At 34.8% G+C, this 25,879-nt stretch overlaps 1 protein-coding gene across 1 annotated transcript in view; it reads left to right on the top strand.

The window, feature by feature from the left end:
* Positions 1-232: 232 nt before the first annotated feature.
* The window catches only part of LOC114360478 (nose resistant to fluoxetine protein 6), a 55,591-nt gene continuing 29,944 nt past the window's right edge, over positions 233-25,879 (top strand). Inside the window, exon 1 of the mRNA XM_028315200.1 lies at positions 233-954. Within this exon, the coding sequence (XP_028171001.1) occupies positions 330-954 (625 nt within the window). The 5' untranslated portion in view covers positions 233-329. The remainder of the gene's footprint in view (positions 955-25,879) is intronic.

The following is a 25,879-nucleotide window of genomic DNA, read 5'->3' on the forward strand; positions in this document are numbered from 1 at the left end:
TAAGTAAGCTTTTGGGTAAAATGTGTTATGAACACACTTTAAATTTTTTAAATCCTACTCCATTTTAAAGCTGTACCAACACATAATCCTTATTAGATGTTGTCAATCAAAATTTGGATGTTAGTTTTGATGAGTCGCCCTACAAGGATCCCACCTGCGACGTGTGGCCGCCAGTGAAAGTGCCGCTGTAACTTCGTAACGGCGTTATGTCACGCGCGCGCGCAGCCGCCGCTCAGTCGTAACCACTATGACGCCGCGCGCGCACCTCTGAGCGACAACCACCGACCAGTGCGGCCAGCATGTGCGTGAAGTTACAATAAAAAAACAAAATGTACCGACTAGTGATATTTTTGAGTGTCATCCTTGTGGCGGCTACTGTCGAGAATGCCCGCGAGGAAAAGTTAAGAAGCGCCTTGATAGACGCTTTTCAGAACATTAAAAAAGCGTCTGCCAAAGGCGGAATCGACGACGAGGGTCCGCTCACGTCGGATCTGATAGGCTCCATATCCTTGCCCAATTCCAGTAGGAATGATAAGACAACTACCGATTCGTTCGATTTGTTCGCGGACGATGAGGGGTTGTCTTTCGGGGACGCGTTCGGAGACGTCGAGAGTGAAAAGAAAGCTCCGACGACGGAGAAGTCTCACAATGTGCAGCACATTGTGAAGACGACGAAGCAGGTGGAGAAAACGACTTCGAATCCGAATAAGGATATTTGGAGCAAACTGAGTGATTCGATAAGGACGACGGTGAACGAGTCGAAGAGTGTGCTGAAGCAAGAGAGTGCGAATATAACGAACTTGTTGGGGATAGAGAGTATGCTGAGAGTGTTCGACGCGGAGATCCTGGTGCACCAGTGGAAGGACCTGCAGAGCGCGGTGGAGGGCCAGTGCAGGGACGACCTGCAGGAGTACGTGGACGGACTGGTCGAGAGGAAGCTCTGGGCACTCAAAAGTAAGTCAAGTATTTTAAATCTTGTTATAAAAGATAATATGGTCTGGCTGGTTTAATGGGATAATTTTCAGCATTAAATTATAGTCTCAGCGCTGTAAAATCTGGATCACCGACAGTTTCAATTGGTTGTATCCTCTTTACCTGCCAATTACTACTGCTAGTTCAATGAAGTTTCTCGCACGTGGCACGGAACATTTGCCACTTGATATTGTTGAAATCCGTGGCTTGGCCTCAGTTGTGTAATCTCGCGAATACATAAAATCTCAGTTATGAAATATTTTAAGAATGAAATCTGCGGTAATTGTGCGTAACGTTTAGTTCTTTAAAAATAAATAAATTATTTTCTTTTAGTTCCTTTTTGAGGTCAACAGCATGGCAAATTTGAGTCATTTCTTCACGGTCCAATCTTTAACAGGAACTTTCGATTTCGTGAACCATCTGTGCTTTTGTTTTATACCTCTAGTAAAAAAACAGTAAACCTCAAATTCTTGATTGTTTTATTGCACAATGCATATCAGACCTAAGTGTTCCAAGCGTTGACCGACATTCTAAACGAGGTTTGTGTGTCCGCCTTTGAAAAACGTTTTCTTCTGTTCGGTTCTTTTTCTTGCTTCTGTGCTGTGCGCGCGCAGTTGCGTAATGGCCGCCAAAAACTCGGAAACCAGGCCATCGGAGAGGTTTTAATAAGACCAAAACAGTTTGTTTACTTGCACAATCTACACCGCATTGTGTTTTTGTGGGTTTTATGTCATAATGAATCAATGATAGCGGTGTATTTAAAGGGTGTTGAGGAACGGTTTTATGGTTAAAGCTAAGATAATCATGGTTTAAAATAAATAACGGATAAATGCACGTTTAAAGTATAAAGAAAATTATACGAGTAATGTATTAAACAGGTGTTAATTTTTTTTTACGGTTACACTTTAAAGTTTTCTGATTAGCTGCCCTCGCCATCAACCATGAAAGGTTCCTAATGTCTTGTATTCAATGTTATTGTAGTGACATGTTTCAGTATTCACAAATACATTTAATATCGCACGTGCACAGCAAAAATAACCAGTAACTGTTTGTTCTAGTTGTTAGTTATATTACACTAATAGTACGAGTGCGCATAGCGAAATAGTTTTTATTGTTTCAACAAACAAAAAAATACACACAATTACTCAACTCTACACTATACTGATGTGTTAATGATGTCCAAAAAATGTTGAAAAGAGAAATTTTTGCTCTTCCTTTTACTAAAAAGCCGAATTTAAAGTTAAACTGAAGTTTTAACATAATTGAAGTAATAGCTAACTGCTTATGAAACATTTAGCTATAAGTTGTTTTTTCTTATTACATATTTATTTTATTCTATTACGAAAACCGACAGATTTAATTTAAGTAACACAAAAACACTTAATATAATTTTGCAACAATAATTAATAATCAAATTAATAATAATTTATATTTCATTATTTATTAACTAGAAACAGAACAATTTATCAACATTTCAGTCACTTGGATGTTAAACACGGATTAAATTTTAGTACGGACGGTGTCACTGGCACATCAATCTAAACATTGCAACTGTAGTGTCTCATGGTTTTAATAAGTGTTATTTTTCCGTAAAGAATCATACTGTATGATCATTAAATTATATCCAGTCAAAGTCAAAAACTTTATTTGTATAGATAGACTGTTAAAAATTGCTTACAAATCGTTAAATATTGAAAGAAAAAAAGGACTAATATAAAAAGAAACAAGTTTTGCTCTTAGGGAAGCCTTTACATGTCTCAATCTTTTTGCCCTAGCACTACTACCTACTAGTATTGACAAATGTTTATCTATTAAACATTATTGTCATAGCAACAGCCAAAACCTTTAAAACTTTGAATCCTAATATTTTTCTTAATTATTTAAATATTTCTAGCAAATAAATATCCTAGCCTTAGCCTTTAAGTGCTTCCCGGTTGGCCAACGAGGCTCGCATTCTTTCCTACTATTGATTTAGTCAATATTGATTGTCTCTACATGATGGATACTGCTCTATTTGAACTAACGTACAGCCCACCGCATTTCCTAGTTAAAGTAATCGTTAGGCTTGAGATCGTAGGGACTAAATTAGTTAGTTTCGCTAACTGTACTACACACGCGCGAGTCAGCAAAGTTTCTTGGCTCATGAAGTGTTTTACAAAAGCCATCATAAGTAGGTATAATTAATGACCTTGAAACAACCATCACATTTTTGAAGTTTTTTATTTCTCATCTCGTTTTTAATTCTCTTCTAAAATAAATGTTATGTAGTAACTTATGTAGTAGAGCAGAACATGTAGAAATAAAAAAATAAGGAACAAGTTATTGAAACCCCTATAAACTGGTACCACCTCGTACATTGATTTGAAATCAAAATTAATTTACCATAGTGAAAACCTTATTGATTTATTATTGCGATAACTACATAGTTTATTTTTTTCTATCTTGCATTTTGGCCATGGCTAGTGTTGAATATATAATATTTGTAAAAACAAATAGACATACAACATAAAGGTAAGCAAATACGAATAGGTACCTTTTTTTGTAAAACTCATTGTGAGATATATTTGTTTATCAACAAATTGACTTAGTAAAAACGTGTGTCCTTATGTGCGACTAAAATAATATAAAGTGGTGAGTAAACATTATTTTTACAGTTTTATAATATAGAGTCGTATTTTTAAAACAAAGAATTTCGATGAAGCTTTGATGATCAGTAATTTAAATTCGAATATTACGTCAAATTGGTCAGCATATTATTGCAATACCTATCCAAGAATACTTGTACCTATATGGAATACAAAAATATAACATAGGTGTTTATTTTATTTTTAGTAAGTATTGTACATTCCAACTTTTTTTTTACTTAACTCTATCATTGTTTTGGGACCGGTGTGCTAAGAAAAAGTATCGCAATCTTTTAACATTGTAACCCCTGTAATGTATAATTCCATAATGCAAGCAGGGTTCGAAAATATCCGATATTTATTATAAATATCAAAATATCGGATATTTATGATATATATCCGATATATATCAACTTTGATATATATCAATTTTGTATGAAAGCCATAATATTATTTTATTGTATTATTCATGAATACTATTGCATATGTGTTACATAAACATGTTTTTAATGTTTTTAAAACTTAAAATCAGACAAATAAAGCAAAAACATAAAATATCTTTGAAATACGGCAAAATCAACTAAAAAAATAAAAATCTTATGTCAAAAAGTACAAATACAGTAACAAATTTTAAAAGTTGATATATATCATCAAAACCGGCTTGATATATATCGGATGGATATATATCCGATATATATCTTGATATATATCCCTTGATATATATCCTCGAACCCTGAATGCAAGTGTCCCAAACAATAACAGAACTGGGCGACCTTACCAGCCATAACACTTGTCCAGATGCACGACCTTCGGCTGCTTTCGTGTTGCCCAACATCTTTCTCAATAGCGCCCGCGCAGTTATGTAATCCGCGCGGACTCACTGAATTCACTAAAGTAACATTATCTTATCCTCCTTTCGCTTTATCATTTTTAATTCAAATCCTGTATGTATTAAGTAGTATGTCTATGTCTCATCAGAGTAGAATAGGCATTTTATTTGTTCCTCTTTATCTATACTAATTTATACTAATATTATAAAGCTAAAGAGTTTATTTGTTTGTTTACTTGAACGCGCTAATCTCCGGAACTACTGGTCCGATTTGAAAAATTCTTTCAGTGTTAGATGGGCTTTATCGAGGAAGGCTATAGGCTATACAACATCACGCTACGGTCAATAGGATCAGAGCAATAATGAAAAAAATTGCGAAAACGGGTTTTCACGCGTACGAAGTCGCGGGCACAGCTAGTAACTTAATAATATTATTGATGTGTCTGTATAATTTAAAGTTTGTTCCAGCGTTTCTTCTCAGCACTTGCCATATGTTTGTCTCGAAGCGCTGGTAGGGCCCAAAAGATAAGGAGACATGTAAAGTGCCCCATAAGGGCTACCTTTTTTTACTATATTTTTACGTTCAGAAGTGCCACGAATGGTCTAAATTGAATAACATATTTTTGATTTGATTTGATTTGAGAGCAACCGCTACGGTTTGAAAAGAGGATGAGAAACACCCCGAGTTTCATTCAAAGTTTAACGCGATCGTGCAAAGTCGCGGGAAAAAATATGTCCTATCTGAAAAATATCTAGTTCCTTACATATTTAACGTATGTAATCATTACAGCACACGCACAAACGAAACCTATTCAAATAATCATAAATGCATTTGAATGGAATATAAATAAATCAAACATTTATCAATCAATATGTAGGTTATTCAACAAAACGTAACGTTATGATTATTCAATATTTAATTGACGGAGATCAATTTATTGAACTGAAGTATAATAAATTTGGTGCAACCTTCTTTGAACCTGTTGTTAATTGTATTGATGTGCTTTATGTAAATAAAAAGCGAAAAAACGTGTATGTAAATGAGTAGTTTCAAACAACTTCTTGTGTACCTACCTACGGTGTAAAATTTTCGCGGTACAGTCAAATTAATCCAATAGCTAACATTTATTTTATTACATTCTTTATTTTATTTATTTAACAATGTTTCAACAGCATTTAATTGTACATACATGTGCAGAAAGACACCATAATTTGTAATCAGTATTAAATTTTATACTTAGTTCTACAAAAGGTGTACTGAGAGCAATCTGTCCCAGGCAATACTCAATCCCATCAAAAACAATACTTGTCAAAAAAACCAAGTCTCGCAACTCAGTTGTTCTACGGTAAAAAGTTGTGAGATCCATGTAATACCAAGTCCAGGCCAGGAAATCTTTAACGTTTTACATAAATTATTGACTTGGCCATCGCACTAAATAATTTTATTTACACGTGTTTTCATGCGATGACCAAGTCTATATATTTATGTAAAACGTTAAAGATTTCCTGGCCTGTAGGCCTAAGATGCGCGCCGCGATAACTTTTATCGACGTCAAAATGTATGGGCAAAATCGATAAAATGGCGTGATAACCGCTTATCGCGGCGCGCATCTTAGGCCTACTGGACTTGGTATTACATGGATCTCACAACTTTTTACCGTAGAACAACTGAGTTGCGAGACTTGGTTTTTTTGACAAGTATTGTTTTTGATGGGATCTCATTTCTTTTTGTATTTTGTAGACAGCAGTTATGTATCTAGAAAACTGGACCGAAATTGAAAAATTTTATTCGACTTGGCGGTTGCACTACCGTGCCCCCAAATATCATTTCTTTTTGTATTTTGTAGACGGCAGTTATGAACTACTGGTTCAAATTGAATGAAATTTTAAATATACCGTGTCTTTACAATGCCTGCATAGCTAATGAAAATTCAGCCTTCTAGTTTTATCCACAACGAAGTTACAGGCGGTCGAAAATGGCCTGAATTGCTTCGAGAAAAGGATGGTACGGCCGTGCCGCTTTTTTGCTCGACTTGGTGGGGGCACTGCCGTGCCCCCAGATACTCAATTCTTTAATGCATCCATGATGTTATAGAGGTGAGGCAAGCTTTGATGAAGCAACAATTTTGTTAAATATCAAAAAGAAATCCATAAAAAGCATACTTTTTAGATAAAACTTTGAATCAGAAGATGTAGGCTTCCTCGTTGTGAATAAAAAAAACTACTTTAAATTTACGAAACACGTTTCCAGCGACTGTGCCCGTGAAAAGTCGGCTTCCACAAAATACCTCGCTTGCTAAACAAACAGTTTGTTAAAAGAAAGTAAAGCCGTATGAGTGTGATCTTGTTCCATGAGACACCAGCCGCATACTAATGTTTAAACCTAACAAGGTCAAAGTGAATTTAGAAAATTCTTTAAAGTTTTTTAAGGGCTACCATGTCACGTGCAAATAAATTATAATAATTAAATAAAACATACGCGCGTCGAATAAAAATTAGCTGCTGATTTTTTCTCTTTCAGTGACAGTTTTCTATTTCAGTACCAAAGTATGTAAATAATAGGCTAATAAGACACAAAGTAAATAACATCTAAAGCAAAAATAATAATCAAAAGGCTTATTTGTAAAGTTCATTACAACTGAAAATCTACAGTTCTCGCTAGCCACGATGAAGCCAGTCAAAACCCATAAAGCCTACTTCTTCTTAACAATGCCTTCGGCCAGACTCCTTTCACGTAACCATTATCTTAACAAGGCTCAGCTATCTGCATGAGCAAGGAAGTGAACAAAGCGTGCGCGAGCGCAGAAATCACTTTCATCTCGCGTTGCGCGAGGAATAATATCCTATAGTTACTCGTATCTAGGCTTAGGAACTCGTTATGTTAAGCTTTGGGCTTGAAATAAATGTAGTTTAAAACAAATAAGGTGAATAAAACACTGGACGAATAGAAGTGACCACAATGAGGGTTTTCGCGATTGAAAAATCCGCCAGATGGCAATACGTAGACGCGAGGTCCAAATGCTGCGCGATTGGTGGATTTTGACATATCTGTCAATGTCATGTCATAAATAACCAATCATGCAGCATTTGGACCTCGCGTCTACGTATTGCCATCTAGCGGATTTTTCAATAGCGAAAACCCTCATTGACACAATACAATATTAAATTCAAGATTTCACACTTAATCACTATCTGTTTTTTTAGCTTTGGAACATCATCATCATGACACATGAAGATAGTTTGATATTTGTGATACATTACGAGTTACTTGAAAACGTGATGCCAATAATTTCGCTATTACAGATGTAATAAAAAAGCAATTAGATATAAGTTTAGTTAACATTTATTTATCTACGATCAGAGTCTACCCAGTATTGTGTTCAAGGTGGTCGAAGCTAAGAATAAAACTTTTACGCTTATACTGACTGCCTGTTTCGTGTCTCTCTTAATTTACTTGGCATTGGCTGAATCACTGCATTTAAACGGTGAGAATTCATAAAACTATCAAAAAATAAACTTGCTCAAAATATATGCAATCCTAAAACTGGTCTATAATGTGACTTGAACAATCGGACAATATTGTCCTATAAACTACACCAGCAATATTTATTTCCAAAGCTCAAACTTCTAAGTGCGATATTTCACAAGATCTGTCAACAAGGAATAATTTGTATGCGTGTGGCGCTGCGGCGTATTGCCCCACCTAATTATGGTTGCAATACATACAGACAGACACTCTGATCTTCCAGCTGCGTTGCAAAATAACTACGTGGAAATACCATTTCCATCGAACTTGGCCCTTCAAAGGGCCCTACGGTTTCAACATGACATTGCAACAGATATTTATCTCTCATACCTACTTAGAAGTTTAAACAGATATGAGAAGGCCATTGATTTTATCTATTCATTGGTCTGACGATTTTTCATCTAATGTGACACCTAGTTTAATCTTGAGTCATAGTGAATAACCAAATCTTTATATATAGAAGTGATGAAATATTTGAATTATAGACAAGAACTAATTTTTTGATGTCAATGTAAATACCTACGCTTGCTTGGAGCAAAATTCATAGTCACGTTTGTCTCTTCACACAAGTACGTTATTTCCTAGTTGTTTTTTTAAATTAATAGTTCAAGACCATGACAATACATAATTTGGTTATTCATTCATAATCGTTATTTTTTTATTTAGGCAAGAACCTGCGTTTTCCTAGGGTCTGTTACTTCTGTGCTTCAATTTATTCTTTGGTCCTAAACTTAAGGTTTAAGGTTGGCATTTGGCCTCCACTCCTGGCGCAGACCGGTCTCGCAGGACGTGGAAACCGCTTTCCACACATTTCATCGCTAAATATTCCTTATCAGACAGATATGGGCAGTTCCGCTAGATTGTAAACCTGTGGCTATACTTGCATGTGGAGGCGTTAGCGTAGCGATTACTAACAATGTTTCATAATCATTCAAAAAGTTCCAAAAAAATCTTTTCCTGTTTCCAAAATGTTTCCCTCAGTCTTGTTTCTTATCGTTGTTAGGCTTAATGACTTATTTTGATTGATATGATATGCTCACATAGACAATACAGTAACAAGTTAAAAATTATCCCGTTAAAGATTAATTGGCATTGACATTGGCCATTTAGAATAAGACTTGGAGGCCCATTATTTCAAACCTTTAACGAGATGGTCATATTATTCTTGCAATAGTTGCAATCAAGCTTTTTACGAGAGCGCAATATGCAATAAATTATTTACTTCCAACTCCCCAAGTGTTTTAGCAATTTGCTTCTCTTTCATTATATTGCGACTTATCCTTGGGGAATATTAAAAATATATTGTAAGTTGCAATCAGCTCTAACTATTTAAGAGTTTTTTTTTACCTTTGCTACTTTATATCAAGATAAATTCAAATTGGAAATGATTGGGAATGCTGACCCAGCGTAACGGGATAAGGCGGGACAGGAGAAGAAGAAGAAGCTAATTTATATCAATGAGCAATGTTCACACTCATACTTAGGTATACAGTGTTAGTTTTCATATAAAAATAGAGATATCTTTAGCTTGTATTGTAAAGAGAGTTTAAGCCGCCTGGGACCGGCAGGACGTGCCATACGCGGCACTCACTTTCTATCCCGACGTAACGTTGATAGTAAATGTTTGTTTTTATACTTTGCAAGAAGGTGCTATCTCATGACAGCAACATTGACGACAAGTGAATTCACTTGTATTTCACTTAAAATTTTGTGTTGTCATTTGCCGACTCGTTAAATATCTAGCTATTAATCATAATCAGCAGCATGCTTCATATTGTGTTTATATTGTATGTTTTAATTTCAAGTATTTTTATACTCTCATGTTTATACTCTTAATTATTATAAACATTGTATATGCAATAATCGTCTTCAATATCGATTAACTAAAATAAAATATTCTTCTAAATGATTGATCTAAAAACAAATCTGTGTGACGGTAAAGTTATTTGAGGTTACAAGTGTTACAATTAGTTACTTACTTTATGATCAAACTTATTTAAATTCAATTATATTACGAAATGAATTTAAGGGCCAATCTGAAACGAAATAACGTAATCTAAATTGAATTTCATAACACAGCGAATAATTACATCGCAGTGAAAATGTTTGACCTGAATTCAGCGTGATTGTCCTTGGAAAGTAAATAAACGAAAACAATTAAAATAATGCAATTACAAGTTTTGTGCACTTATTGAACCAAAATGTAAAGGAGAAGGAATGATTTCGTAATTATTACTAGTTGTATAAGGAACACACTTGAACTTTGTGTGTATGTTTCATACATAACATGGCGTAATCAATAAAATACTAAAAAACACCTGATCCCAGTGATCTAATAATACGAAAGAAGCACTCTTTCAGTTGTCAAATACAAGTTGAGTTAGACTTAATCAAGAAGGTTAAAATAGCCTGATAATACGACTTTTTATTTATTTATTTTTGGGAAACATACAGTTACAATATAATTTAACTTAGTATTAATTTAATATTGTATTATTATTTCCTTATTTCTAAGAGCACGTAAATCCTTATTGAGCTATATATGTAATTTATGTAGTATTATTAAACTTACAATAGATGAAGTCAAGAAGTAAATAAAACACACAAACCCTTACAACCCTTAAATACTGCAATTCCAATTCTAATCGCTGTATTATCTTGGGCACAGGCTTTAAGAGCTTGGCCTTATCAGTCTCTTAACAACTTATTAAAATGATAAACCGGCAGACAGTGGTGACTGAGTTTGTTGCGGCGCTTCTTCTCAGCACTTGCCAAATGTTTGTCTCGAAGCGCTGGTAGGGCAAAAAAAGAATGAGACATGTATAGGCTCCTTAAGAGCATTTGACGATTTGCAAGAACTAATTTAATTAGTCTAAACAAATAAAGATAATTTTGATTTTTTGATTTTTGATTTTGATATTCCACTGAAAGTAAATATTAAACTAGACCCTGTAGTTAGTTAGTTTATTGCTCCCGTTTATCATGTTGATTACATTCCATTTCTTTGAACATTTTCGTCGGTGAGCGAGAATGGATAGATTGTAGAACCATAAACTGTAGAGCCGACAGATGCCAGGAAGCTTGAGTATCGATTAGTTGAATATAATTTTATAATTAAGGAAATTAATTAATCGGAACGAAGTGCCGCACGCTATATCGGCATCTGATTAAGTGTGCGTGCGCCTCATTGAGATCGTGGAAAATTAAAATTGACCTTGTCCCTAAGAAGAAATTCTTTTCTGATGTTCTATTGGCAAATAATTGGCACTATCAATGACTCATTGATAGTATCTCCGTTTAAAACTCTTTACTGTTTAAATACTATCATGATGTAGCAAAATGTATCACGCAGACTTAGGTATCTTTTATATTTATAATTGAAAACAACAAACCTACTAATAATCTCGTGAAACAACCAAACAGTAAGTACGTCAAAAAAGGCGTCGCTGATCTCGGCCGACAGAAAAATAATGCATTGACGTCACGGGCCTCTTCTTATGAACTGGCAGCGGAGTGGGATTTTTTATAAATCAAATAAACCGGCCCGCGAAGACAGCGGGGCGGAGCGGGCGACGAGCGGTGCATTCTGTCAAGCGGTGATTATTATAAGGTGACTTATGCACACAATCTAAGGGTCAAGATGTGCCAGTATTTTTAATTGTATAAGCATTGTTAGCCCAGGGCAGCACAATGGTTCCCACGTAATTTGCCGCAGTAACGCTTCACGATCAACGCACGCGCAGGTTTTGATAACTCGTGAGCCATTCATTGAGGCAGCCAGCAAACTTGATAAGTAGTTAATTGATGATGCTGACGAAAAACTAAAATAACACGAATGAAAATAGGAAATAGAAGAGAATAGTTGTTTTGTGTTAAAAAAAGTGTTTCAATTAATGTTGGAAATATTAGACTTTCAGACAAGAATTGCAGGAAGTAGCAAATTTTATGCATTTTCTATACATCTATCTTGTAAATAAAATAACTCAGTTACTGCTATTAAATAACTCTCAAAACTCTATTCAGACATTGTTGCTGGCAGTTTGGCCAGCAATCCTCTTTTGATAATTGTTTATGTTTTTTTACTTTTTTAAAATATTGTTTTAGATTGATTGATTTGGAAGTTGCTTTTGTAGTCTCGTGTTCTAGTGTTAAAGGTCTTGAGCAACATACCTACAATTTATACGTTTTATATGTTTTGGCCCTATTTTGGTGTTTCCTTGCTTCTAGCATAATATCACCACCGGCAGGCCTATCTCTATAATACAGTCCACTCCATCGTTTTTAACAGACATCAAGTAGGGACAAGGTCATGTCCTTTGATTGGATAAATCTCAAATGTTTAAACTTTAGACCAAGAGCAGAGTCTATTTTTAAGTAACTCAAAAGATTCTTCGATTAATTGTTACTAATGAAACAACAATTTACGAGTAAGTATATTAATTTGTTTTCTCCAAAATGTAGTTTCCATCAGTGTGCATTTCCATGAGTTCCACATCATGATAACACCTTGCAACCATAAAAATAATCGTGACGTAACAATTATAACTGAGTAATTATGTTTATTACCTCATTCTCATTACCAAAGGGCACCATTTGGGTTTCAAATGTGGTGTTAGTGAGAATTAAGGCTGTATAAGTAAGCATTAGCGGCCGTAAAGTGACGTCGACGTATAATGTCGTTTCTCCGAGGTAATGGCTTCAGCTGGAGCCAAGGCACATATGCTATTGAGTGCAAGTGACTGCGTTTACGCAACCGCGCGAGTGGCCAGTGCGGAAGTAGGCAGGGTTGGTTGTCCTATGTAAATAAAACAAAAAATTGTATTTTAATGATACTAAATAAATAAATAAATACTCATTTGCGTAAGGAAAAAATCGCTGCGTTTATTCAACTGTGGAACTTGATTCAGAATGTTTTTTCAGTAAGATTTGTCAATCACGTAAGGTAGGGCTAGGGTTACAAAAACATATTTTCATGAAAATTAAACATCTTATTTATGTTTTTTTTTTCAAGAAAGTTGTAGTTAACGTTGACAGACTAAAAACATTATATGCTCAAGTATTTATCATTACTACCATTTCAGTCATAGGATGTCCACTTCTGAGCATATGCTCAGAAGAAAAGAAAAGAAGAAAGCTCACTCATACCACAAACTAAAATGTATTTCCTTGCAATAAATTATACATGTGACATTCTAAATAGACTGTTACTAAGTTGTCAACCCTGTGCGCACGCGCTGCTCCGCGAAGCCTCACGAGTTGTATAACAGCGGATCTCCGTAGGTCAGGTACGCGGATAAAGCGGTTTCCTAAATAGAGCGATACGTTACCGTAACGTGTCCGTTTACCGAATTGCTTTTTATCGTTGTTTTTCCTTATTAAATGGCATGATTTCGTGGTGATTGAATTGGCGTGTTGTAAAGTCTTTTAAAATAAGCACTTGATCAATATTATTCAAGTATTGCGTCAAGAGATATGTGAATTATCCACAATAATAACGTCAAATAGATTCTTGTGTTATATGAATGAATACTACTCAAGAATAAATAAAAAATTAACCAATCACAAGATTTAATAGATGCGTATGAATCAAATTAAGCACTGTTTCAATATGAACTTTCAGACAAAACGTTCTATTAGAACATTATTTATAAGACAAACAAACCTATTTATAACTATCGGTCCAAGTTCGTCAATTTCCTTTGTCGTATCGTCAAAATCAATCCAGCTACGTTTAAAATTATTGATTCCATAAGAAAGTTACATCGACTAACCGGTCACCCGCAGTGGGTCAATTCTTCAAAACAAAGACAAGCGCATACCGCAGCCCACACGTGCGACCGAGACAGACGACCGAGAGACGACCATTGCATAATGGTGTTGCCATCGATTCTCGCAGATTTTAAATGTTTTGAGTCTCTTGCAAAATTATAACCAACACGTGAAAGTAAGCACGATACGGTTGAGATGCAGTTCCTAATTACTTATAATGGCTTCAGTTTTAACTTTTTTCAGCGCTAAATTGTCGGGCTGTGACGTCTTTATAATTTAATTACGCAATCTCTTAACTAGACAGAGTTTCATTCAGTTAAATAATTTATTGTGACGTCGTGCTACGTCTCCGTTACCCTATCTACTTTGCAAGACAAAAAAATATTAAGTAGGACATTCTTAAAACAGGTTCGGTGAAATGAATGGTTCTTATAAAGCTGCGTCTCTATCCCTTTGTTAGAAAGAACCGCGGTAAGAATTGAATAGTGTTTGAGTTTCTTGCGCTGTTTCTTCTCAGCACTGGCCCATTTATGGTCCTGAAGCAGTGGCAGGGTTAATACTGGGACGTGTAAAAGTGCTTATTTAAAGCCTATTTACAGGAATAAATGAGTTTTATGACTTTTATTGTGTTTGTGTCTCAATTCGTTGGTACTTGAAGTGCTACAATGATTACCTTATAATTATTAGAATGGGAATACAATATAAAAACCTCAACCTGAAATCCACCTAAGTGCCGGTCATCGGGCCCGGCACATATTACCTAACATTATTATTATCCCCCGGAACGATTATAAAAATATAATAGAACCTAATTGAATATAGGCAATAGTAATTGGTTCTTTGACCGTGTCACTGTTTTGTAACCGGCGGTAATCCCCTCACTGATTGCCCCAATTACACCAAATAGTAGTAAGTAGTAACCAGTAGTACGTCATACCAAAATAACGAGTTGGGAAATGTTAATAAGTATAATTGAGTCAAAACCTCAAAAGTGGCTCCCATGGTTGGACTCGAAAATTACTATTCTTCAACAATTTACTCAAAGGTGTTATTTAAACTAGTAGTTTTGTATGGCTCCAAACAAAACGGCACGAGAAAAACACAAAACTAAAGTGAAAACATTTTTGAACTTTCGAGGTATTATGAAATCTGCTAACAGACGTGATTGTCGCTAAATTGTATGAAGAACTAAAATAGTTAAGTCAATGATCTTTTATATGACCTTTAGGTCTATGACTCTCAATCCGACCTAATGATAACTTTTAAACTGTCCATCTCTACATAAAACAAATCAAAAGTTACTGAATTATTTAGTTTGAACATATTTTATCCACATTGACACTAGGCACAAGATGGAACTTTATTATTTTTACCGTATTTATCTGCTAAATATTATAATTAAATTGCCCTTAACCAAGTGTAAGAATTATATCACTGACCTCGTTTTTATTAAAGGGAAGTTAAAGTTAAGTTGCCTTTCAAGGTACTATCGCTCTCTGAAACACAAAGCTTCCTGTAAAACAAGTTTGGTTTCAGAACTACGCTATTTTTGGAAATGAATGGTTTAAATTATGTTGCCCGATCAATATTGTAGACCTTTAATAATGAGTTCAAGTTCATTCATACATTAATTTAACTAACCCTTCTCTAACTAAAAGATACACACGCATTCAACATTATTTTAAAAAATACAAGTAGGTAGGTAGTTTAAAATTGTATTGATTTGTTATTTAAACGCTACTAAAATTACAAAATATACGCAGCCTAATATTGCTAGCGTAAACAAGAGATTAGTTCTGAAAATTGAATGTAGTCAAATCAGAAAGTCTAGCAATTCCAGTACGAGGTAGGTATACTTTATTCCATGTAAAATCTTAGATTACGAGTATTTTACGCATATCCACCGATCGGATCCGTGTGCTTACCATGAGTTTACGTTAGTTGTGCTCGCTAGCGACTGCGTAAAAAAATGACATTAATTGTATGACATATTGTGCAGCGCCCCTAGCGGCTACTTTCAAGAAACAAAATCTTCATATAGATTTTTGACTTACTCGCTAGCGAGCACACCTAACGTAAACTCATGGTAAGTACACTGATGTCAGATGTCAGCTGTGCCATTGTTAGCCCTATCACAGACCCAGAAGTGAAAGCCGATGTTTGCCCTGATGGCTGTGTGATCTGCGACGTTTAGCGCCGCCAGGTCCCGGCTCTAACTGCGGGTGTTTAGCGACCCGCCAATTGAAGGCTTTCTTTTCTTGGGAACGTTGATGACTTCCGTGGTTTTGCGTTTTATTCGTATTGCAAGGTAAGGTGGCTATCACAGGGGTATTGATTCGCATATCCGATTTTTTTTGAGCGCTGACCTTTTGCTCTGCCTAGGTGTATTTGGTGCGTAAGTTATATTATGTTTTGTTTATGTGAGCTATATAACTTATTTCGACAGAAAAATTAAATATGAAGACCTCAAGTTATGAGCCCAAAGATTATGCATTGACGATTAAATAAATAAAAATTCTTGGACATATATTATACTGACCATCTAGTTCCCAATAAATAAAGAAATTAAAACAATTATAAAAAAGAATAAAAAAACTAAATTCTTTTGTTTTTTAATTTATTGTTGCGGAATTTGTCCACGCTTCAATGTCAACTGCTGACATCAACATGAATGAGTGAATGAGTACATTCCAGCAGCAAACACACACATCAATAAACGTCGCCATTTGTAATCCTACTAATACCTATTATAAATGCAAAAGTTTGGATGTCTGGATGTTTGTTACTCTTTTACGCAAAAACTACTGATTAGATTTGTGATGAAAATTTGCAGTATTATTGTTTATAACCCTTCAATAACATTTCCTACTAATATCCTACTAATCCTACTAATATTATAAATACGAAAGTTTGGATGTATGGATGTTTGTTACTCTTTCACGCAAAAACTACTGAATGGATTTTGATGAAACTTTAGTGTTATTGTTTATAACCCAGAATAACACATAGGTTATAATTTATGACGATATGTGACAAACTTAATTTCACGCGGGTGAAGCCGCGGGCAAAAGCTAGGAGGCTATAATTTATGATGATCAGTGTCAAACTAAATTTCACGCGGGTGAAGCTGCGGGCAAAAGCTAGTTTTGATTATTTCAGAAACAGAGCGACTTCATCATATTGAAACCGTTTGAAACACGGAACATGGTCTTCCGTGCTACTTAACTCTCTAATAGATACCCCTTTTTGGAGGAATTTAGAGCTAGTTAAAAACAAACTTAAGCTCAACAGGTGCGCAAGATTCGGGGAAAGAATGCGTGTGATTGTCAGGCCAATGACCTGTCTTCCCAGTTCCCACTGACCAGGGATAAGTATCAATAAAAGAACTCATTTTTTACTCCCATTGTAGAAACGGAAGAGCGGTCCGGTTTCTATATCTAGCTGTGCATTGGAGATAGTCAAATATACAACAGGTTGTTTGTTTAAGTAGGTATGCATCAAACAAAAAAGACTCATTCTTTTGTATAATATTATTTACAAAAAAAAAGTATTTAAGTATGTTTATATCCGTTGTCTAGTACCCATAGTACAAGCTTTGCTGAGTTTGGGACTAGAAGCGTAGTGTAAAATATCTAAGGATATTTATTTATTTATTTTGCTCAATGCAACAATTTTATCCAAGAGACAGTAGTTCAATTCTCAAATAAAACTTTTTCACACAAATTATCATCACTAATCAGTCAATTAGTATGAGGACGTCAATTTATTATTTAGAATTTGCTTATTGTTTCTGTTTCTGAAGCAGTCAAAAAAAATTACGGCCACCCTATAGATGTGGCTATCTCCAATACAGTTGTCTACCTACTTATAAACCGCATTATTAGTTTCCTGTAGTATTTGATTAACGGAGGAAATTATTAATTTAAATCTCGTTAGCTATTTGTCAACGCAACCTTATAAGGAGACTGACTGCTACGATGATCGTTATTATGTGTTGTTGCGTGTATAATGTTTGATATAAATAAATATTTTAATGCTTGAATGATAAATATTTTTCAATTATATCTAGTCACCACAGTTTTAGCGTTGCCTATTTGGAACTAACATAAATTATTGGTGTAATAGCAAAATCAATAAAATCACTATCTGAAATTATAAATGAAATCATGTGTATTACACGATCTCTCAACTATTAATTAAATTTAAGAATATATGGATTATCTAAATATCTAAATAAATTATCGAGTTTCTCCCTCACCAAAATTAAATGTGTATTAATCATCTTTAGAAAAGTCATACATACCTTATAAATAAATAAATCTTTGGACAATTTCACACAGCGCCAGCTAGCCTCAAAGTAAGCAACTTAATGCTTGTGTTATGGGTGCTAGCTTAACGGATATACTACTTATATACTTTTTTTTTTAAATACATAAATATTATACATAGTCACACCCAGACCCGTCACAGAAATTAAAATTCATCATTTCAATTTCTGCCCGGCCGGGAATCGAACCCGGGACCTCTCGGCATAGTAGTCCGTTCTGAACCACTACACCAAACGGCCGACCTTATGTATGAGAACTAAAATAATTTTAAATACAGTGATCTAAGATTTAATGATAGGCCATACCTTAAACTACTGAAGAATATTTACAAACTTGTACATCTATAAAGTCGTTTTAAGAAGATATGTAATAAAGTCAACTATAAAGTGAATATGTAATAATAGAAAATAGAAATAGTGACTGAGTTTCTTGCGCTGCTTCTTCTCAGCACTGGCCCATTTATTGTCCTGAAGCAGTGTTAGGGTTAATACTGGGACGTGTAAAAGTGCTTTTTTAAAGCCTACTTGCATAAATCAATGAGTTTTTATAGATAAACTGAGAAACATTACAAATGGAGAGAGTTACAATAGTTAACCATACACATTACACATGAATCAATAATAATAAGAATCATTTATTGCTTCATAAGTGTACATAATTAATCAATAGTAAAGGGACCACGGGCTGGAAGACGTAGCGTGGGCAGGCCTCCTACTAGGTGGACCGACGATCTGGTAAAGGTCGCGGGAAGAGCCTGGATGCGGGCAGCGCAGGACCGTTCATTGTGGAAAACCTTGGGGGAGGCCTTTGTCCAGCAGTGGACGTCATTTGGCTGAAAAGAAGAAGAAGAAGAAGAAGAAAGGAACCATTACTTCCACTGTCAATTATTACAGAACAAGATCCACTGCCACTAATAGTGTTTGATATTGTACTACTTTCAGAATTGAACTCATTGTCCGATAAAATAGTTAAAGATAAAATATGTGAATAAAATAATTCTGCAATGCTCTATTTACCTTCATTTGTTCCGGTGATTGTAAATTTAAATACTTTTATGAATAATAATTTTAAAATACAATAAAATGACAATTAAATAAAGACTACTTATGTCATCAAAGGTTGGTGTGATGACCCATGAATTGAAAAAGATGCAGAAAAGTTATATTATTATACTGAAACGAGTTTTGATTTGTTTGCTTTCTTGAATTTGCACTTTCATTCTAATAGTAGAAAAAAAAAACTTCAAAAACTTTTACTTTAAGGAAATCTTGTATTCAAAAACAATTCTTAAAATATTCAAATTCAAAACGGTAGATATTTTTTTCGATTGTGTTTCGGAAACATAGTAAAGAAGTGCGCCGAGGTCGCGCGGACAGAGAAAGCGCTGGTCCCGCTTGCGCAAGCGCGCGCAAGCGACGGCTCCGCGCGTTTCGGGTCAAGTTCGGATGCTCCTTATTTGGGCTGCTATTCTTCCAAATCGATAGAGGCCACTCCTTTTAGAAAATGCAATTTTACGTTTCCATTTCACCTTTAGACCGGTGTGATCTGATTATGAAATGATTCCTAATATAGATATTACGAATAGATGAGCACATGCCTATTAAGTAATTATACTAATTATAGCAATATAATGTTGGTAATCGTCAGTTTTCTAGGTCAAAATTATAAAAAGAGTCACATTTTCTCCTATGCCGTACAAAAGACATCAACGCGCTAGAGGTATTAATGCATGACTTGGTATAAGTGTTTCTTCATTCTTCTTTTACTTAACTGTTGTTAGCAACAACAAAAACAATGCTTAGGTTTAATAACCTCCTCCTTTTCTGAAGTCGGTTAAAAATGGTTTGTTATTACAGCATATTTCATAGATATTTGCAAAATGCTAGCGCCTAATTCTGGTCAATAGGCCTACTTTTAAACAACAATAATTTGATTCTGTGCTCTGGAGGCTTCATTAAGCCGTTAATTGAGTCATGTTAGACTTCAATAGAAGCCTGACACCAACACAGAAAGACAACAAAGTTCGCAAAGTCCAAAGGTTAACCAACAAAGTGAATCGCTTGTGCCTTAAGCCATGCTCTAAAGTCAACATTAAAGGCCGACTGCCGCGCGTTATGGAATAGTGAAATTATTATTATTACAGTATCTCCTCATTGTAATGAGCTCGATAGGCTATTGAGGTTTATTTTCTTTGATCAACTATGAATTTGTGACCATTTATAGTAACTAGAAGAATATTATTATTATACACTCGGCGTCAGTGAAATCGTACTTCCCGTGACTGTAACTTTAAAGATTTTCTTTTGACACAAATTCAAATTCAAATGCAAATATTTTATTCAGTACATAGGCCCGTCCCAAATATACATAGCTTGCCCTACCACCACTTCGGGACAGTCATCGTGCTTCACCAATATTGGTGTTATTTGAAAGCCTAAAACTTAAAAAAAAATACATTTATTTTATCAATTAACAGGCTACCATAAAAGTGACGTGAAAAAAGCCAATGTTGCTTGTCATTGACCAATTAAACCAATTTTTGTGGTTATAAAACCAAATAATAATCTCACGTGTCCTCTTTAACAGATGGATAGCGATTAATTTCAATTTAACAATTGTATAACCATAAACGTTGGCTCAAGCGTAACTACCTGTCGCTAAGTTTTTGAGGTAAAAACCTTTCCTTTATTGCTTGTCGCGGGAGGTGCGATTTATTTGACGCCGAGTGTTGTTTGTACGCATCGTAGTTAGCGTACAATAAACGATACGATAGAAATGAAAAAGGCCGTATATTCACGGCCCAATTAGCTTTATTTTCATGTAGTAACACATGAAACTACTCGTAATATTACAATATAGTAGCAACATGACTAAGAGGAATTTCAATTTCACACTATGCTCTGTTTACTATGTTTCTACAACTTTCGCAGTTGGTTCAATACGCTTTTGCGAAAGAACCAATTACACGTACAAATATAATTTGTACGTACAACTGTAGGTACAGCTGTTCAAGTTAAACACAGGCATCTTATTATTGTTGTAATAGGGGTTGTTTTTAAATGTCACGTGCGATTGTTTTGGTTTTATAACCACAAAAATTGGTCTAATTGGTCCCAAAGGTGACGAGCAACATTGGTTTTTTACTTTAATTAGCCTATATCTGCTGAAACACAGTTTTAAATAAAAGCATGAATGTTGTATACAAAAGAGTTTTTTTCTGATATTAAATAACATGAAAAAAACAGTCTATCAAGGAAATTATTTAACTTCGGAAATAATTCATTTGTTACAACATACCTACTTAAATAACTTTAGTAATATTATTGAAGTTTAATTAGTAAATAAATATACATAATATGTTTGTAACCGATGTTCAGTTAGTAAAATTGATTGTAAAATAAAACTACCAGTTATTATTTACTGTACCTTCGACAGCACATCTGCAGATACTACACACATAATACGAGGGGTGTTCAAAAAGTAAAGTATTTCTAGCCATCAGAAAAATCAGAAAGAAATTGGGAAGGCAGCTTGATTCTTCACTAGAAACTGGTAAAAAATCATTTAAATGTACCATTGCGTTTAAGAATTACATTCACCTGAACAAGACCAACTTGATGAGCTAACGTTTTTACATTATTATATTTAGTATGGATTTATACGAATTCATAAAATTGCATATTTAAACCTACTGTACAACAGTTTACGTATGATTTAAAAGATATAAATATTTTGTAAAATTGAGCTACAACAGCATGACTTACTTTCTGTCAAAATTTTGTTATATGGACAAATTAATTAAATGGCATAGGTAAAATAACTAGATTTATTCTCGCGTGTAGCTGACAGAGATTAACCCATCGCTCGCGCAACATTGACTCCGCTCTGACCCACAATCTCTGAAGACTACTAGGCCAGGCTAATGGTTTTATCCGTACACTCCGTAATTTGGAGTCAACCGGCGCAAAAAGCAGCACATTATCCTGCCAGTCTTAGGAAACTCATTTCCCAACTCCGGCGAGCTACTGCGACCATCACCCGCTCCTGAGATGCATAGCAATGCACTGTACATCTAGCACGAAAAACTTTTGACTTCGAATCGTTTGCGTATTCGAATCGCCATCAAAAGATTCAGTACGAAAACTTCAACAGCGCCCTAGTGAACATGTCGTTAAGTGAACTTAGTATGAGAAATGGTTGCACGAAACTTATTTTGACAATCAAAATTGTCACGTTATCGTTTAATTCGAAGGCTGAGTATCGAATTTAGTCGAATACGCAAACGATTCGAAGACGAAAGATGTTTTTCAATTTTCTTCTTTTGCTTTTTTTACCTTTATAATGTAATTTTCTTTCTTGTAATTCCTTTTTATGTGTTAAAAAGCAATAAACGTTTTATTATTTATTTATTTATTTATTCATGCTAGAGGTACCTAATGTCGTCACCGATACCACCCGCGTTATACGATACTTCAGTGATTTACATGCGGCGGTGGTTCGTTGCAAAATATTTGTAACAGTTGCACTTGCGTGGATTAGATTCGCGAGTGCGCGCGCGCCGCCTAATGATGCGTCGGCGTATTGCGGACAGCAAGGTCAGATGCAATAGATAGTGAAATTCAACTTGTTACCGTTTTGTTGGGTACTTGTTTTTATTTGACTGAACTAACTAACGTTTACTTAGTTCAGTCTTAGTTAGTAGATACTGACAACGCCATTCTTGTGGCGGAGTTTTGGGCGACGCGGCGACGCTGTGTAGGTTTGTTGTCGACAGGACAAGAAGAAGAAGAAGAGTATTCGATCCCTACAAATATATTTGTAACATTATAAAATGCATAAAAAAAAAGCGGACGCTCGGGGATCGCCAAATATTTTTTTATCAAAAAGGTTGAAAAACACTGAACTAAACCATTCAATCGCTTTAATCAGTGATCACTTCTCCTACAGCTATAAGTGTCAAATATTTTGAATGGAAGCCCTCAATGGGCTTAGTTAGATATTGCTTAGTTTTCCGAGGTAAGGATTTGTTATTTTTATACATTTAGTTTGGGCATTCTTTTTCATCTCAAAACATCTTGCACTGCACTGAAATGAATTTAACTACTAATATTTAGTCGCTTAAAAAAGCCATCTACTTTTGGTGCAATTTATCTTTTTCCTCTTACTCATTGTCAATGAACGCTTTAATAAGAAGGTAAATTATAACGCCGATTATCTTTGATTCGGTCTGAAACAATACACAGCAGCCGGCTCCGTCGCCTTGGCTCCTTGAGAGACAGGAGCGGCGCCTTGACCAATATCTTTATTGATATTATTCTATGGTTACTGCACTTACTGCCCTTCGGTGGCAATAGATTGTATACAAAATTCATTTGTAATAAATGCAACTCATTGCCCGCAAAGCAAAGGCCCGATTCGACCAAACTTTTATCCGAGAATAACTCCTGGTGTAACTGGCACATTGACAGTTTCAGTATGGGAAATATGTCGCAACTGATGATTTATTCTGAGATTAATATTTACTCTTGTTTGGTCGAATCCACCCAAAGTGATATACCCAAAATATACTTTTACTCACTTATTTTATTTGATTTCTTTTGGACATACAACCAACGTGTTCTAATTAATATTATAGTGAAAGTCCGATAATTTGATTAGAATTTCGCTGATACTGGTATTGCGGTTGCCAAAATCTGCTAGTCCATTCTGTTAATGTATATTAACTTTTAATTGCCCAATTAACCTTTAGCTGGCGGAAATTCATAGCTCGAAAGTATAACATAAAATTAATAAGAAAGTAAAGAAACCGCTTTGATTTTTAATTATAATTGTATATCTATGTCGGACCTAACTGGGGCTATTGCCATGCTCACGAATTACAGACAATAGTAATAAAATAAGACTTTAAACTAAGTTCGTTATTTTCATCCGTTGGGAATGCAAATGTAATAAAAGCTCTTAGGGAAAGCTCCTAAAGTTTACAATACTAAAACAATACTAGGGCACTATTTAAGTTGTGAGCCTCGACAACAAAACGTGTTGTTAGACGACATCTGATACTTTTAATGAAAAGTTTGACATTTTTGACTACAACCTTATTCAAAACTTTTTATCATTTGAGCACGTTTTGTATTATTAACATTGAATTGAAAATTATCTTGACTACAAAAACATGGAATTGACTTGCGGAAATTTTCGCGCGAAGATTTATTATGACTTTCGACGTGGTTAATCAATACAAAACTGAAGCGGTCAGTTAAATTTCACTTTTGGTGATAAAGATCTGTCCTTTACCATTATAAAACGCTAGTTTAAGAAGTATAATATTGTATGTCATTAGCTCACCAGTGAACTTTGCGAAAGTCGTCCAAAATGACTAATAGTGGCGGAAAACATTGATGTTGTCAGAAAAATAGAAGAGAAACCTCGTCATGTGATATATTGTAGGATTGAGATAATCCTAGGCATTAATTCCACTAGCAGTAATAAAATATTGTATGACCATATTATGGTTAATACGTTTTTTTCTCGCTGGATGTCACAAAATTTTTCAAACGCTCAATAGGACGCTTGTGTCGTTTAGTCCTTGGAAATGTTTGATAAATACGTTTAAAAAGCTTTAAAAGCCGTTTTTAAAATTGTGACAGTTGACGAATTAAGGATCTATGCATAATAACCCTGAAAATAAACAGCTATCGACTATGGAGGTGTTTTAAGATGAACCAATTCCAACAAAAGTCCCATGCGCTCGGAACACTTTGAAACTTACGGTCGCCTATTTTTCCGAAATATTCGATTATATGACAGAAACGTCAATAGAGAAATTTAGAATGGTTAATTCTTAATAGTAAACAACCACTTTTTTTTCAAAAGTCTTCAGTTTAATAAGGGATACTGGCCAACATAGTCGAATCGCCATTCATGACGAAAATGTGAGCTTTTACACGTCTCGTCAAACAACTGACTATTTGAACACTCAAAATATAAAATAAATAGGTCCAACGCTACAAAATTCTTGCTTGGAATCTAAACACTTCTTTTGGTACCCATTATATTAAAATTAAATGCGTGAACAGCGATTTATGTAGCCAGAAGCAACTGTCGGTGCGGTCAAAAACCATGCTTTGGAGGTGCCTCAAGCTGAGTGGAAAAAATGCTATGAAAAGTGTTTCGGACACATTAAAAAGTACATAAATCATGAAAGACAATACCAATAAATGCAATCAATACCATTTTAATAATATACTACTTTGTTTTCATAGTTAGGCTCACAACTTAAATAGTGTCCCACGTAAATGTCGTTTAGGATCTTGAACTGTCAAAGAAACAATTCTGATGCATATTTATCATGATGCACCCTATCAGAGTGAGATAACATTGACATTATTATAGCCCATCTTTTCGTCGACATTGGCCCAAATAGACTGCAAGTAAATCTTCGAAATGTCGCCAAAAGAATTCGAAAATGTCGAGGTAAATTTAATGTGCGTAATGTTTAAATAATAATGACGACTGACTGCAAAGTTGAAGGCACACTCACCAAGATGTTTATTTAAATGTCATTTAAAATTACACCCATCAGTATAATTTTGTTACTAAGTACCCGCTCAAAACCCGCACAGATGTCCCAACAAAAACCCCTTATAGCAATCATAAGCAATCACGTAATATCCTTCAGAACCATGTACTCAAACTACAAATTCCTTATTTTACACAATTTTTATAATTCCGGTTTAATGAACATTGCAATTTCACATTCTTAATGACCATGTCCAACTTTTCAGTCATGCTTCATTGTTTCACACTCCTTCTGTTTCGTCATCGTAGATTT

Source organism: Ostrinia furnacalis, unplaced genomic scaffold (genome assembly GCF_004193835.3).
Source record: "Ostrinia furnacalis isolate ACB-3 unplaced genomic scaffold, ASM419383v2 OfSCF5051, whole genome shotgun sequence".
NCBI classification, from domain to species: domain Eukaryota; kingdom Metazoa; phylum Arthropoda; class Insecta; order Lepidoptera; family Crambidae; genus Ostrinia; species Ostrinia furnacalis.